Source organism: Aspergillus chevalieri, chromosome 3 (assembly GCF_016861735.1).
Source record: "Aspergillus chevalieri M1 DNA, chromosome 3, nearly complete sequence".
NCBI lineage: Eukaryota > Fungi > Ascomycota > Eurotiomycetes > Eurotiales > Aspergillaceae > Aspergillus > Aspergillus chevalieri.
Window position 1 is genome coordinate 3,258,511 of NC_057364.1, and position 16,070 is coordinate 3,274,580.

The 16,070-nt window shown below is 47.2% G+C and overlaps 3 protein-coding genes across 3 annotated transcripts; all 3 read left to right on the forward strand.

Annotated features, from left to right (window-relative positions):
- Nucleotides 1–637: 637 nt before the first annotated feature.
- On the forward strand, nt 638–2,985 carry ACHE_31152S (uncharacterized protein; the record flags this gene model as incomplete). Its single annotated transcript, XM_043277849.1, has 4 exons — nt 638–701; nt 767–1,206; nt 1,286–2,007; nt 2,064–2,985. The coding sequence occupies 4 exons, from the start codon at nt 638–640 to the stop codon at nt 2,983–2,985; spliced, it is 2,148 nt and encodes a 715-aa protein (XP_043135687.1).
- A 6,285-nt stretch (nt 2,986–9,270) lies between these two features.
- Nucleotides 9,271–10,278, forward strand: ACHE_31153S (NAD-dependent epimerase/dehydratase family protein; the record flags this gene model as incomplete). The annotated part of the gene is made up of 1 exon (XM_043277850.1): nt 9,271–10,278. The coding sequence occupies one exon, from the start codon at nt 9,271–9,273 to the stop codon at nt 10,276–10,278; it is 1,008 nt and encodes a 335-aa protein (XP_043135688.1).
- A 4,876-nt stretch (nt 10,279–15,154) lies between these two features.
- On the forward strand, nt 15,155–15,472 carry ACHE_31154S (uncharacterized protein; the record flags this gene model as incomplete). Its single annotated transcript, XM_043277851.1, has 1 exon — nt 15,155–15,472. The coding sequence occupies one exon, from the start codon at nt 15,155–15,157 to the stop codon at nt 15,470–15,472; it is 318 nt and encodes a 105-aa protein (XP_043135689.1).
- Nucleotides 15,473–16,070: the final 598 nt, after the last annotated feature.

Genomic DNA, 16,070 nt, shown 5'->3' on the forward strand with positions numbered 1-16,070 from the left:
ATCTTCCATCAGGTCCTCATGAAGATTAGAATCTTGGTACAGGTCAAGGGCTTCCTAGCCTTCTTTTATCGAGTTAATAGAAATTCCATTGCGGTAACCCACCAGCTACTGACCTGCCAGCATGTGGCTAAAGTAGCTGAGCGGACGGGAAGCCCAGCTCTTCACATCCTGTGGTCGTCTGTACCATGTATAATAGTCAAGGAGAATATATAGCAGGAGTGAGTGTATGGGCGAGAACGGTAAGTGCGTAATAGACAGGGTGAGAAGCTAGGTGAGAACCACTCTTTCTCGCGCGACCATTATAATTATACTCCATACATGGCGCTTTCCAAAAGGCAGATGATCCAAATTTCATTGTTTGAAGGCGGCGTAGAGCTCAGAATGCAAATTACTGCTGAGATGCTTGCTACGTGCAGTAGCCTTGCAGATCGGTCACGCTATGGGATATGTCGCGGGCGAACCCCTCACCCCAGGAAAATGAGGGAAAAGAAAACATTTGAAGAGGCTGAGTTCCTCAGGCCTGAATCAATTAGTTACTAAAGAAAAGCTTGGTTGTCATCGCTTAAAGCAAACTGAACGTCCAAGCGATTGCCTCGAGACTGCGCGATGCAGTCTTGCCTATGCATTTGAAGACGCAATGGACTTCCCCTTCAATAGTCTTCCAGCAAAAGATGAAGAGGAATTTTGCAACCTAGTTAAGCGTGAGTTTAATGACGAAGCTATGGCTAAATATGTATATAAATAGTCACTAAACCGAACCCCGCAGGCCCTCGTCGCGTCTCCAAAACACCCCATCCCCACAAAACGTCCAAAACAACAACTACGTCTGGCCCAACGTCTTTGAAGCCACAACACCGACAGCGACGAGAAACTACAAAGCGCCGCGAACCGTACGTTTCCTTCGGCGACCAGGGCACAACGGCGAGCGCGGGCGCGTATGGCTCTCTGCTACGTATCTGTCGCCCTGTGAACAATGGCTCACGCGATCCTCCCAAATCTGGCATGATCGGATTGGAATCCACCGACACAGAGTCTTGGTTTATTTCTGGGCGCGCGACTGAGTTTCTGGAAAATGCCCAGGACGTCACCAATGGGTTTGGTCTGAGGGTCCAGAACGATTTATCTTCTGACCCGCCGACGGTGAAGTTTCTGGATGGCCGCTGGCCGGTCATCTCTTATCGCACCAAGGAAGGCTTTTTGGTCACTGTGAGGCTGTGGTGCCCAGCACGATGTGGTCGTGCAACAAATACACGTTGAAAACCCGAAACTCACAACTGGCGAAAAGAACCCGGAGCTGAAGCTTCAAATGGATCCGAATTTCTCCATGCAAGATCTGGACTACCTCAAGAGGAAGGACAACCTCCGGACACAGTACTATAAAGGGATCCATGACCATGGAATCATTGTCATACAAGATCTGCCAGAGCTCAGCAGCAATGAGGAAAGGCTTTACGACAACCGAGAACATATCTGTGTGCTGATAGGCTTGTTCAGGGAAGGAGTCGCGCAAGAGCTTCAATGGAATGTCATCAAAGAGGAAAGAGCGACACACCCAAGGGTCAAACCTATCCCCATCACACACCCTTTGGGCCAGGATGAGTCAGTTGAATTCACTGCAGCGTTCAAGCTGCACACGATCACATTTGGAGCAGACTGGAGAAAATTCCTGATTTCAAGCAAGGATATTGTTTTCGATCCCCAGACTGCCACATTGGCTGATTCGGCAGCGTTGTTTACTACAGATCCGAATTTGAGTTGGCATCTCTGTCGCAACCTTGAACATATTATGTCCGTCTGCAGTATTCCGCTCGACATCGCTGGATTTGATGGAAAGGATTCAGCATCAGTTGACAACTTGAAGAATGATGGCCCGACAATTGCATTGACTTCTCCTGATGGTCAATCTAATATCCTTTCCCGGAGAGCACCAAAATCGAGACCAATAAGACCAATAGCGCTGACCTGCGGTGACTTCGGAGACCACCGAGTCAGTGTGTCCGGAAGCTAGTGAGTGCTCTGGTGTATTGCCATCTTTGAAATCTGAGTTAACCGACCCAGCACAGCTTTGCATTCATGTTCATGTTGAAAATGCACGGCCGCCTGTCTGACGCCCCAGAAGTACGTCAACGAATATACGAGATATGCACGGGTCATCTTCAGTGGGTATCACGTTTGGGTGCCAGAGCAGCTTTCTCCTCCAACATTTGGGTTGACGGTAGAGAGGCGGACCAGTCAGATGCAACAGATCTTCCAGCCAATAGCCCAGTGAACATGCCAAGCCACATCATCAAGGCAACCGAGTACTTGAAGGTGTTCCAAAACACTTGTGATTTAGTGTTCGTCTGTCGCTGGCTACGTGAATTTGCCCTAAAATGGTTTGGCCAGTTGGTCAAAACTAAAAATCATCTCACGCCAACCTGGCAGCACTCAGCCGAATCGGATATTCCCAAATACCGTCTGAGTGATCAAGTCTGGATCTGGAAAGCATTGAAGAACATTGAGGATCTTGTCAGTCGAGTTGAAACGGTGCAGAAGGATACATATAACGAGACGCTGGAGAAGTTCTTACATATTAAAGACCATCTCTACTCCCGTGGAGTTCGGAAAACAAAGGCGGGCACGGAGCTGGACTTTACCGCAGACGGAATGCGCAAACAGAATCTCCGTCGCTTCACCCTATTCAATGATGTGGTTAGAAGCCATATGCTTAGTGTAACACGCAGTGCACGTGAGACTCGCTTTTTGCTTCACGACAGAGACACCGTCCTCTATTATGGGCTGGAGTGGAGGTTCTTTGACGGCGAAGAAAAGGGTTGGAAGCGGCTCGTACAAAATCAGACTGAGCATGACAAAGACTGCAATGATGAATCTCAGTGGGATAGTCCGCTCCGGTATGGGTTGGCGATTGAAATGGCCAACCAAAACCACCAGTTCGACCGCGACTTTCCGGCTTCCGACATATCCATGCCAAGACGGTCATCATGAATTCATCTTCCGAGAATGGGCTCTTTCCTGGTCAGCTAAACGATGACAAAGAACCTACGCTTTTTGACCGAGAGATATTTCGAGATTTCTATTTCCATGCTGGGTTTGAGATTCCATATATTCTGTTGCGATCCCAAGAAAAAGTGGAGCAATCGCAGTCACAATCTGGAGGAGGTCCTGTCGGCGATTCCAAAGAAATGGTGGTGGATTTAGGGTTTGTTCAGGTACAGCAGCAAACAAGACCTCCAGCGAGAACCCGAGAAGCACGCTCGCAAAGCAGGCCCAGAGATGGTTCGCCTATTCGTGACACCATCGCTGATCGCCCTTTACAAGGTTATCTGGATTTAAGAAGCGATGGCCAGACGTTCGCAATCGAAAGGACACTGAAACGACAAAATCCGTACGGCAGACTCATTGATCTTAGCAACATAGTCGAGGTACCGGAGGAATGGCTTTACAAGTACCCCGATTTCTTGGACTTTACCCCACCGATAGACGAGGATGAGCTGTTTCGCATCAAAGGAGAAGCTCCGCCTAGTATTAGGAATGAAAAGAACTTTGGCAAGGTCATTACAAATGGTCTAACTGCTGGTCGCGATTGCTATGTGAGGGTTGATGACATTCGGAAGGGCCAAAGACACCGAAAATGGTCGGACAAGGAAAAAGTCTCGACATACACACACAAAAGTATCATGAATTCTGGGGTCAGCTGTGGAAACCGCGTACCGCGGAGAAAAGCAAAAAACGCTTGATAACGTAATCCACAAGCGAGCTGCGCACTTCCGACCTATGTCAGAAAACAAGGGTCTTTTCAACACCAAAAAAATGTATTTCTATATAAAATCTAATTACCATTGCGATTAGGGCAATGAGTCCGTTTATGTCCTAAAATATTACAATCACTACATCGTGGTGGTGCCCGTGCAGAGCGGTATTCTGCCATGGGCGCTGGTTCCGTAGATGTAGTAGGCATGACTTCTTCCTCCTGGCTCCTTCCCTGTACAAGAGCCTGGCCCTCCTGAATAGAAAGGCCTTCTCCAGCAGTGATCTGCTTCCTAGATCTCTTGCGCTTTTGAAGTTGTTTTTCATGTGAAGCTCGCAATTCCCGAATTTCTTGACGAGCAAGAATACCTTCATTTAAAGCCATTTCATGACCTTTGATCATCTTGTCCAACCGCATTTCTAGAAGAGATATAGGGCTTCCTGTATGCCTTTTAAGCAGAGTTTTAACTGTAGATGCCTGCTTTTTCAGTTGCCGCAAGTTATAAGGTGTCTTTGGTGCTGAATTGGTTGACTGACTGCCCGGTGGTGTAGGGGTCTTAAGTTGGACAGTAAAACGCCCAAGCACCTCCTCTGGATTGAATGGAACCAAGCCAGTAGCTCTAAATCCACTCTTGATATATCCGGAGTAAATGCTTGCTTCCGAGCTTCTGGATACGCCTCAAGAAAGTCAAGTTTATCCATATGGTTGAAACCTTGCCGCATCCGATTTGCAACCCAGGATCCGTATGCTCCCTTTAAGGGTGAAAAACAGCTCACATCAAGAGGCTGGCAATAATTCGATGAATGAGGTGGCATACAAATAGGAATGATATCGTTCTCACTGCATACTTTGTCGAATTCAGGGGTTAGATGGCTACCATGGCCATCTAGAATCAAGAGGCGGTATTTTCCAGTTGTGCGGCTAATAGTCTCAGGAATGAAGACCTTTCAAAGCCAGCGGAGTCCAATTTGGTCTGATGTCCATCCATTAGGACTAACTTCGATCCTCCAGTTGTGTGGTAGCTTCGAATCTTGATACCAGCCCTCAATATGAACTGATCCTTTGAAGACGATGCATGGCGGCAAGGCCCAGCCCATAGAGTTGACACACTCAATAGAAGTAACCCATCCCCTATTGCCAGGCACACTTGTAACAAATGCACAGGATGCCATCCGGTCTAAGAAGTCCCTCAAGGAGGCGGAGAATATCACCCTCTTCACATACGTCACTGCTTTCTTCTTGCCTACCGGACTTGCAGCCAGTATATTCAGCATGAATGGGATCCCAGACCATACCATTATTGCCTATATGGCCGCCACAGCAGCAGTCGCCCTCTTGATCACGGCCTGCGTGCTGTGGTGCTTTCTTGGTCAATACGTTGGCGCGCGAGTGCAGGGCATCCTGAGCTTTCTGCAAGATGGTGATAATTCCCAGAAAGTGTCGAATGAGTATAAACAGGACATGTACTATAACATGCAGGGTCCGCAAGGGAGGGCGAGTGGAAGGCTTTCAAGCCTACAGCGCGGTATGAGATCTTTTCGCGGAACTACAGACCATCTGGAATTCCGAACGGTGGATGATGTTGAAGGTCGGATGGAGATACATTCTTCACTGACGGAATCTTTCAAATAGATATTCTTTTCTTGCAGTCAATCCACGATGGTATTTTTTTTTTTTAATTGGATCGACCTCCTAAGAGGGTCTCTCTATGACCCGTGGGGATTGGTGATCTAAGGGCATGTCTTAGGCCCGAGGATAGGCCTTTGGCCACCACATTTGATCGGCATCCTTGTATCCGCGGAATATATAGCAATTTAGAGGTCCACTAAATAAGCACCCGCGATATGTAATGATAGACGACAACAACCAGCCGAAATGGATAGTCAACACGAGATCATTTGCTGTCATTATCCAATAGACTCAAATAGAGCCTGTCACCGAGGCTCGAATTATAGGCGTTTTGGCGTTGACCAGAACTGTCGGTAAAGGCAATGATGATCCGAGGCGTTTTATTCTGGAGAGCCGAGATTACTATTGTCTCTGTTCCTTGGGACTAGCTCATGTCAATTCACCAATTGATATTATTAGCTCCCTTGTCTGCAGTAACACCGATCGCCACCTCCTGATGGAAAACACTAGGTCATCTGAGTGGTCTCGTAAGGTGCGGATGTGGAGAAGTCGATTCATACCAGTCAAATAGATACTTCCCCTCAATTCTTCACACAACCTTCTATGTATTAGCTAAATGCTGAATGCGTGACGTGACATAATGGGAGATAAATGAAGCTCAGTCACGGCAGAGAGCATCTTCCTGCTAATCTCCCGCGAAAGCTTCGAGGAACTCTACCTGAGCCCGAAGAACCCGCGCATGTCAGGGTAATTCTGCAGAAAATTAGAGAATCCCACATTGACCTCATTGCTTGGGATCTTGCTCGCATCGACATTGAATGCTTGTACTTTGCTGGGATGGAGAGGTGCCGGTGGGCAGGGAACTGCCATAGTGTGAGATAACGTACTCCACATGCGAATGTAACACACGGGCGAATGTAACACGAAATCGCTCCGCCGCGACTTCCGATTTCTACTACAAATTTCACCACACCCAACGATGCCTCAGAAACATGATGAAAGCCAAGTAATATTGGCCCTTCAAGCTATGCAAAATGATAAAAATCTAAGCGCTCGAGCCGCTGGCAGGATCTATCACGTGGATCATGTGAAGCTTAGTCGCCGCCGGGGTGGCATGCGATCACGATGCAATATATCAGCCAATTCACGGAAGCTCACTGATCTAGAGGAATCAACAATTGTCGAACACATACTTGATCTAGATTCCAAAGGGTTTCCTCCTCGGTTGTCTGGTGTGGAAGATATGGCCAGCAGACTACTCACAACGCGCGACGCGGGACGCGTTGGGGTAAACTGGGCTAGCACCTTTGTCAAACGGCACCCAGAGCTCACAACTCGTTTCAATCGGAAATATGACTATCAGAGGGCTCTATGCGAAGACCCAGAAGTTATTGGTCGTTGGTTTACACTTGTTCAAAACACAATTGCGAAGTATGGCATCCAGGAAGCAGATATCTATAACTTTGATGAAACTGGGTTTCAGATGGGAGTGATCTCGACTACAATGGTTGTCACAAGCTCTGAACGACATGGCAAGGCAAAAGCAAAACAGCCTGGCAATCGCGAATGGGTCACAGTGATCCAGGGAGTTAATGCTCGTGGCTGGGCGATCCCGCCATACATCATTGTCAAAGGTCAATATCACCTTCTTTCTTGGTATCAGAATAATCAACTACCAATGGATTGGGTTATCGCTACATCAGAAAGCGGTTGGATAACAAATGAACTCGGCTTGGAATGGATCAAGCACTTTGACAAATACACAAAGGCCCGAACAATCGGTCGTTATCGTCTCCTGATCCTTGATGGCCATGAGAGTCACCACTCAACCGACTTCGAGCTTTATTGCAAGAATAACAACATTATTACACTCTGTATGCCTGCACATTCGTCCCATATCCTTCAACCTCTTGATGTCGGATACTTTAGCCCTTTGAAGATTGCTTATGGTAAGCATATTGAAGGGCTGATGCGGGCGCATATTACCCATGTCACCAAAGAAGATTTCTTTCCTGCATTTTACGCCGCGTACCAAGCCACCATGACAGGAAAAAATATTGAAGGTGGTTTTCGAGGGGCTGGACTTATCCCTTTTGACCCTGAGAGGGTAATATCTAAGCTTGATGTCCGATTCAAAACGCCAACACCATCAAATTCACGACCGAGTACCTCCCATAGCTGGGTCTCTAAAACGCCAAATAACCCAATTGAAGCATCATCCCAGACAAACCTTATAAAACGCCGAATCTCTCATCACCAAGATAGCTCTCCAACATCAATATTGAATGCTGTTGACATCCTTGCGAAAGGAACGACGAGAATAATGCATAAGATGGATTTGATGAAAGCAGAGATTCATGATCTTCGGGCAGCAAACGAGGCCCTTAGCAAACGCCGGAGGGCTAAAAAAACACGTCTAAGGAAAGGAGGGTCGCTTTCTATACTGGAAGCTCAGGAATTAGGGGATCAAATGGAGGTTGAGGTGCAACTAAAGGAGGAAACACGCATTAGGGCTGGTCGGCGACCGCGGACTGAGACACGCGCGCGGCGCTGTGGCAATTGCGGAAAGGCCGGACACAATGCGCGTTCCTGTCAGATAGTAGTAGAGATGTCTGAGGAAGATGATTCTAAATAGTATTAATGGAATTTTAGTGCATTGGTGGAAATGTTGGAGTTAACATCGCGGCGGAGCGATTTCGTGTTACATTCGCCCGTGTGTTACATTCGCATGTGGAGTACGTTATGCTCTATACAATTATGCTTTTACAATGGGGTGACATTATCCCTGGAATACATGCAGCGCGGTGTTCATCTTTCTCGACTGAGTTGCCAATTCCAAGTGTGTGGGATGGGTTGACACTGATGTGTGATATGATACTGCTGGTACATTGTTCATAGTACAAGGGGGCATTATTTATGTCTTCACCATCGGAATTCATTTCTTGTCGACAGGAAATTTTCTAGAAGGTGAAACAAGTCACATGTATAATACAAGCCTTGGTGAATTATCCAGTCTCTAAACTCATATCCTCTATTAACACATGTATTGGACTCTACTTTGTCTCCCTGACGGTTTCATATTTGTATACCCAGTCTACCCAATCTGAACCATCCTATGCCTGATCATGTGCTTTGGGTTATTGCAGGCTCGTACTTTTCTATCACCGCTGGAAAAATGCATTTAGCTTGAAATGACAACTTGTCACGCCTCCATGGCCCTTTTATGAAATATATGGCTAACGGAAAACAGGCCGGAGGCGCATTTAACTTTGCCCTTTGTATACTGGTTTGGTGGATCTTTATCACACAAACGCTGGAAGTCGTGGACTTTCCTATTTCACTCCCTGTTGGTGATTTGAGTACTGTTGTGCCAGGGAGAAGCGACAGATATTGTCTCGTGTGGCGGAGCCATGTGTGATTATCTCTAACTGGGAAAGCAAGGTGGATACATTCAGATTCTGATAGCCGAGCTATGCGATCTTTCTACCTGTTAGCCAGTATATCTTTGCTCATGTAGAAAAAGGGCAATACAATATGTATCCTTCGATCTAGAAACGTCATAAAGTCCCAATCAGCAGATCTCTCGAGTGGTAACTACCTCGGTTATGGTACGTGTATTCCAACAGGATCTGACATCATTTGTATAAAAGTAGGGTTCAATTTCTAGGTGCTTGTTGGCATTATATTTACTTTCCCAGCACCCCATCACATGTAAGCAACGCCAATCCGCTGGTGGAGTTTCCTGTATGAGTCACTGTAAGGTATTGTAACGACACCATTGAATTTCCTATAAACTGTACCGCTCCTAGCAGAAAGCATCTCTTGACGAGATTCTCGCAAACTTCCCAAAATTCCCCTCAGAAACGACCCTTGTGAATTCCCGGCTTCTCAAAATGTCTTCACAATACGATGTTCTCGTCACCGGTTCGGCTGGCCATCTCGGCACCGCTCTCATGCTCACTCTGCCCTCACTGGGCTTCAACCCCCTGGGCATCGACATCCTCCCCTCACCCACGACAACAATCGTAGGCTCTGTTAGCGACCGCGCTTTCATCGCCTCTATTTTCGCTTTCAACCCCATCAAGCACATCCTTCATACTGCAACCCTGCACAAGCCGCACATATGCAGCCACAGTAAGGAGGACTTCATCTCAACCAACATTCTCGGCACTCTAGTCCTCCTTGAAGAGTCCTCCAAATTCACAGCCCAAATTGAGAGCTTTATTTTCTTCAGCACAACTAGTACGTTTGGCAGCGCACTGAGTCCCAAACCGGGTTCGCCAGCCGTCTGGATCGATGAATCTGTAACACCCGTGCCGAAGAATATCTATGGCGTGACGAAGGTTGCGGCGGAGGATGTATGCTCTCTGGTGCAGAAGGAGAGTAATTTGCCCGTGCTGGTTCTCCGCACGAGTCGTTTTTTCCCCGAGGAAGATGATGATGAAGACCGGCGCTCGGCTATGGGGGATGAAAATTTGAAGGTTCTGGAGCTGGCTTACCGGCGATGTGACATTGAGGATATTGTGGGTGCCTCGGTATGTGCAATGAGAAGGGCGAGGGAGATTCAATGGGGGAAGTATATCATTAGCGCACCGTCGCCTTTCGAGAGTGATGCGCATACGCTTGATGCACTGAACCGGGACCCAGCGGCGGTGTTAAACAAGATCTTCCCGGAGCTGGATGTCCTATTTAAGGAAAAAGGGTGGAAGCATCATGAGAGAATTGATCGGGTTTATGATTCAAGCAGGGCGATTAGGGAGCTGGGATGGGAACCTAGGTATACATTTGAGAAGACAGTGGAGAGGTTGGTGAGCGGCGGGGAATGGAAGAGTGAGCTAACAGCGAGAGTCGGCAAGAAAGGGTATCATGCTGTAAGCACAGGAGTCTATACGAAGCGATAAACTCGGTGTAAGGGTGCAGATGAATGATTCGGATTCGCCACGGAGTATCAGATGTTTATAGCTCAACCAGTTCGTCAATACTGTAAGAGATACCAAAGTGCCCTTGCTTCTCTGTTGCATTTTATCCTTAACGATGGTATCAATTTTTGCCCGCTCTTCCGCACTGAGCAGACCAAATCGATCCTTGAGCGTTGTGAACGGACCATAGAATCTCGGATCAATGGACTTCTAATAGATGTCATCAAACATAAAGCTATGTCGTGAAACAAGGAAAATCCAAAATAACCCAGTCTCCAATGATTTCTCCATAGAGATCGATAGTTGTTGAGATTGTGACAAGAAACCGTCTGGATTTCTTCGGTCTCACAGTCCTCGAGGACCCCAAGGAAAGTGTGAAACCTCGGCATATAACGCACCAAGGATTTATCAAGATTAACTTCCCAGTTCTCTGGTCTTTCCAACAAGAGCCACCAAGGAGCTGCATACGTGAATTCAACAGGAGCAGCATAGGTGAACTCCCAATCAACAACTCCAGTGACAGAAAGCCTCGATTCATTCTTTGGATATATCACGCGACAACTTACGGAAAAGATAATGCGCGATATACTTGTTTCGGCAGTCAGCTTCATCCGTAACTGCGTCGTTGCGTTGTAATTCAAGACGATAAAAATGTTATTGAGCAAGCTTCTCGAAATAATCCGCTGCATTGTTGAAACGCTGTTAACCAAGTATCTTGTGGGGGTTATTAGCGAACTGGGCAAATCGATTCATATTGAAGGTGAGTGGTCGCTTTTACACGATCTACTCGCCTGTTTCGTCCTGCCTCATAGCTCCAATGTGACAGCTTTAGCAGGACTTCAGCCATGCCAAAATAAGCTCTTCTCAAGACAGACATGTGGAGAATCGGACGCAGAGTGGCAATCTCCCGAGACGGATCTCTGAGACATCCGTTCAACAACCCCACCTCAATATAATCCATAAAAATATACGGGCCAACTGCGCACTTTCCAAATCCCAAGACCTTTGGAACAGGGATCACTGTGTGCTGGGCCACATATTGCATGATAGCGACTTCATCTTCGACCTTTTGCTTACGAGCAACAACTCGACCAATGGTCGTGAAGCGAACCAGGACGCGACGGCCATTGTCGAAGGTGACTCGATAACATATATTGAAAGCGCCATTCGAACGCCACGAAGCCGTGGCTGGTGTACCGGGACAATGCCGGGAAGCAAGCTTGCGTGCCAATTTCTTGGGCGCATTCTTAAGTAAATTTTGGATCCAGATCTGATTGCTGCTTTGCGAGGGGGTCGAAATCCATATTGTAGCACTGCGAAGATGATGGCAAGAGCTGTGAGGGGACACATCTCACTCACAGCCCATGAAAGCCCCTGACCGCGCTTATGCAAGACCTGCAAGCGATCGAAAATCAATCCTTGCCATTTCCCCAGCGCTACATGAATAGTATACTGTGAATTTTGTGATCTTATATTCAAGTCTTGCAGCATATACAATTTCTTAGAATGAAAGTCTAGCACATACGACCATAGGGTGTGGAGAACAGGGCTTCCCGTCCGCTCAGCCGTACTTAAGCCACACGCCGGCCGGTTAGTAGTTGGGTGGGTGACCACCAGCGAATCCCGGCTGTTGTATGTTTTTTATGCTTTATTAAAGATATCTTTTTGTTCTCCACAACAATTTGAATTTGCCAAATGGCTGCCATTTTCGGCCGGGAAAAGGGCCGGACAGGGGAACACGTACGGTCACCACACTTTGGGGTATCATCATGGGCAAAGATTTGGTTGACATTGCCATCAGAGGCTGAAGCCAATGGAATGATGTCACAGGAGTGGGTTCAGGGCTCCACCTGCTCTACTCCGCACTCATATCTTGTAGTAGATGGGGAATGATCATTCCATCGCGACAGATCAAAATGCCCTATAAAGCAAAGTCCCCCTTCCCTAAACTCCACCAGCCTTATGAATCTCCACTGTTTGCCCAGCAGAAAGCGGACTATCGCTGTGTCCCGACACCTGCCTTCCCAATTGAACAAGGCATAAAAGTCGACACTGTGAATTATGCTAGATGGCTTGGACACAGAATCAAATGTCTCAGATAATGCAAGAGGTAAGGCTTTTTTTTTTTTTTTTTGCTACCTGTCCTGTCTCTAGGGATATAAGAACGTCCAAGCCCTATACTAGTAGGAACCAGCAACATCGAACTCACAAAACTTGTCTGTTCACACTATGAAGATCACTGCTGTGCTTTCTGTTCTATCTCTCTGGGCCGCTGGGACGACCATTGCTCACCCCCTCTCAGGCGTGGGCAAGAGTGGAATACTTATATAGCTGAGGGATTTTCTCTTCCTTTTATATTTGTCATTCTAGATCGGCATTTATTGGGAAAAGATGGATCGATGGTACGAGCGTTGTCTAAGCGACTGGCTGGACATGCCCATGCCTGAGAAATCTCTACAATTCATCAAGGATGTTCTCATGGAGCTCAAGAATTTTCATGAGAAGAAGGAAATCACAACTGAGACAGTTGCCCTGTCAATTGCAGCAAAAATAAATTTACAGCCAGAGCCCACAGCTTGGGACTTTCTCCAAAGGTACCATGGAATCCTTTTTGATGCCGCCGCATCTCATTCGCCCTTTGCTTGCGAATATCACTTGCATAATTGCAAAAAAGATTCTCTCTCAGCTAGCACCACGGTTTCGAGACGAGCTGACCTGGGGCGCGCAGGAGGACTGGGATGGTATGTGGAACTTGCATTTTCTGAATAGAGAAGTAGCATACTAAATAAGATCCCTTCAGACCTAAACGAGGACTACAAGGACGACACAAGAGACAGACAACAAGGGATCCGAGACTGGATATCTTTCAATGAATTATGCGCGCATCTTGCTCGAACGCATACAGCAACTGACATGGAGAAACTTGGATCAATGACTCTCTGTCGAGCATTTGGCCCCTGCTTGAAACCAGCCTGCTGATATGCTTGATTTCAATATCCCAGCTACTGCGACTTGGATACGTATTCTTGGAAAGGAAATCCACCATTGGTGTTAGAACCGTGCGGCCTCCGCAATGCGGAATTGCTGCACGATGCGGACTTATGCATCAGTATGCATTGATTATTCATTCATGTACATAGTACAGTCATGTGACCATCATGAAGTGTCGGAACCCAGGGAGTAGTGGACATATGGCTCAACCAATGGAATCGCAAAAGAGGTCTGAATTACTGTATAGCTCCTATCTGGCAATTTATGAGGAGCAAGCTGACTAATACAAAACAATCGGCAATTTAGATAGTCCACCTCCGAGATATGGATTCCGACAGATCACGTCGCCAGGACTTTTTGACTTTCGTCATGTTCCATCACCCTTCCAGCGCCCTCAGTAACCGTCTGCTGACCCCAAACTTTACAACCCTGAGAGATTACTTTCATATTCATGCCTTCGCGTCGTAGCCATCCAAAATCGCACCATGGATGCGATCAATGCAAACGAAGGCGGGTGAAGGTGCGATTTTTGTCGAACTTATATGCGTTAGTTGAACCCGCCAGGCACTAAGAAAGGAAGATATAGTGTGATGAACAACAACCGGCCTGCAAAAATTGTGCTACTCGTGGCCAGAACTGCCATTATCAGTCATCAGCAAGGATTAAATGGGCTTCAGCACCATCAGCTGGCCATGCTCCTGGTGCAGTATCTCCGGGTGCGATCAACCGCCATGCCCAGTTCCGGACCGAGAATATTCTCATGCCTTTGAATTCAAGGAAATCTTTGTATCGCATGGCTTCGGATGTACCTCGCCTCAATCTCAGCTGTGAGGGCATGTGTCTGATCAAGAATTGGTTTACATCGACGATCTACACCGTCACCCTTGACGAGGCATCCCTTCGAGTAGCCCACCTTGTAACTAGACATGCGGCAAAAGCTCATGGTTTCCTATTACATGGCATGATGGCCCTATCGGCCTTTCAATTCGCTGTGCAAGGTGCAATGCCTCTGAGAGCGACTCACGTCCGGAACGCGAACCAACATCTTGCTTACGCTCTAGAAAAATTTCGGCCCGTGATCGGTGATATCAATGCTACCAATGCTACAGCAACCATTACCTTCTCAAGCCTCATCACGATCATATGCTTTGCTAGTGGTCGAGCCCAACCTCGTGACGTTACTTTTGCACCCGTCGATGAGCTACTTCAAGTATTCGGTCTTTGCAAAAGTTGGTTCATTGTCCTCGCTGAAGCCAGCAAGCATTTAAATATTGCCTCATTCATTGATGGCATACACAGGCCCGATCCTGTCCCTTTTTCGCTCTATCCCGGGAAAACAGCTCTCGATCGACTTGAAGAGCTAATAATCGCCAACGGCGCGCCTAGCGTTGCTTCGGAAACAGACTCATACAAGGCCGCTATCCACTTATTGAGACTTGTGTTACACAAAGTGCATATTGATAAGAGCAATCCGACTATTGTCATGGAATGGGGGCGGAAGGTACCGGAAGGATTTCTTCACCTGATAAAGAATCGATGCCCACTTGCACTGGTAATATTGGCCCATTACTCCGTGGCCTTACATTACTGCAATAGCATCTGGTGGCTCAAAGGGTGGGGCCGCAGGGTCTTACTATCTGTGTGGCACAACCTTCATCCATGTTGGAGGTCATCAATGGTCTGGCCAATGGAAATTGTCGGTATTGAGTGATCTAAGATACAAAATATGGACTATATATTAAGTTCTTATTATACATGCTGAACGGACCGGTCCACGATCGGTCAATTCCTGTATATATCTCAGGGGAGGAAACGAGGGCCTTCATGGATATACCATCTGCTGGGTCAGATTGTACCCGCTCTGTTCATGGTGCAAACGCATTGTGGCCTCCTTTTCTTCCTGGATGACTGTACACTGGGAGCAGAAGAACACGGCCATGCAGTCTCCACAGCAGGAACCTTCGATACCAAAACGTTTCCTCAATTCCGATCGCCTTGCAGTCTGAACGGTCCAGTTGAGCCACCCGAGGCTAAGACAACCCCACAAGAGGCACTGAGGACAGAAGTCAGCGGACTTTTGAGAATCCCAAATATTGAGTCGGAACCTACCTCGCCGTTGAAGATGCTGAAGTTTCTCAGAGATGGGTCCTTCATTCTAGCCGAGGTCTTTCCAAACGTCACATAGGGAAAGCAACATCCAATGAGGCCTGATACACAAATAAGTATCCAAGATGAACAAGGGGTAATATTACCCGTGAAAGCCTTTCACATACAAACATCTCCTGGCGAGAAGCAGTCGAAAAGAGAGTAATTCCATTCGTTCTCTTGAGAGTATGATAGGGCAGGGTTTCCCTGATGCTGATGCATCATTGGGGTTTGCTGGCCATATTCGGGAGGAGCAGCTTGCTGGTACTGATGCTGCGAGGAGCCCATTGTGCGTGAGGTTGATAGAAGAAGTATAATTATGGCGACTTGAGTTCGAACAGGGAGGAACGACTGTGAAAGCATAGCCCTTTTATATAAATTTGCCCCTTGTACGTCAGGATGTGCCGGCGACTGTCCGCAACAGTACTGCGTGAATATTTCGGATTGACCCAACTTTGATGTTCGCTTAGTTTGAAAAGCGGAGGCACAAGAATGATCCATTGAGGTGATTTACCAATCTTTGCTGTTCAGAATCCATAGTTTCAAAATTTCACCTAGCTATTCCGGTGTTAGGGAGGAGATTGAAAAGATTCAGGGCTGAACGTCAAGTTGCCCCGTTTGCCACGAGTGGTGGATCG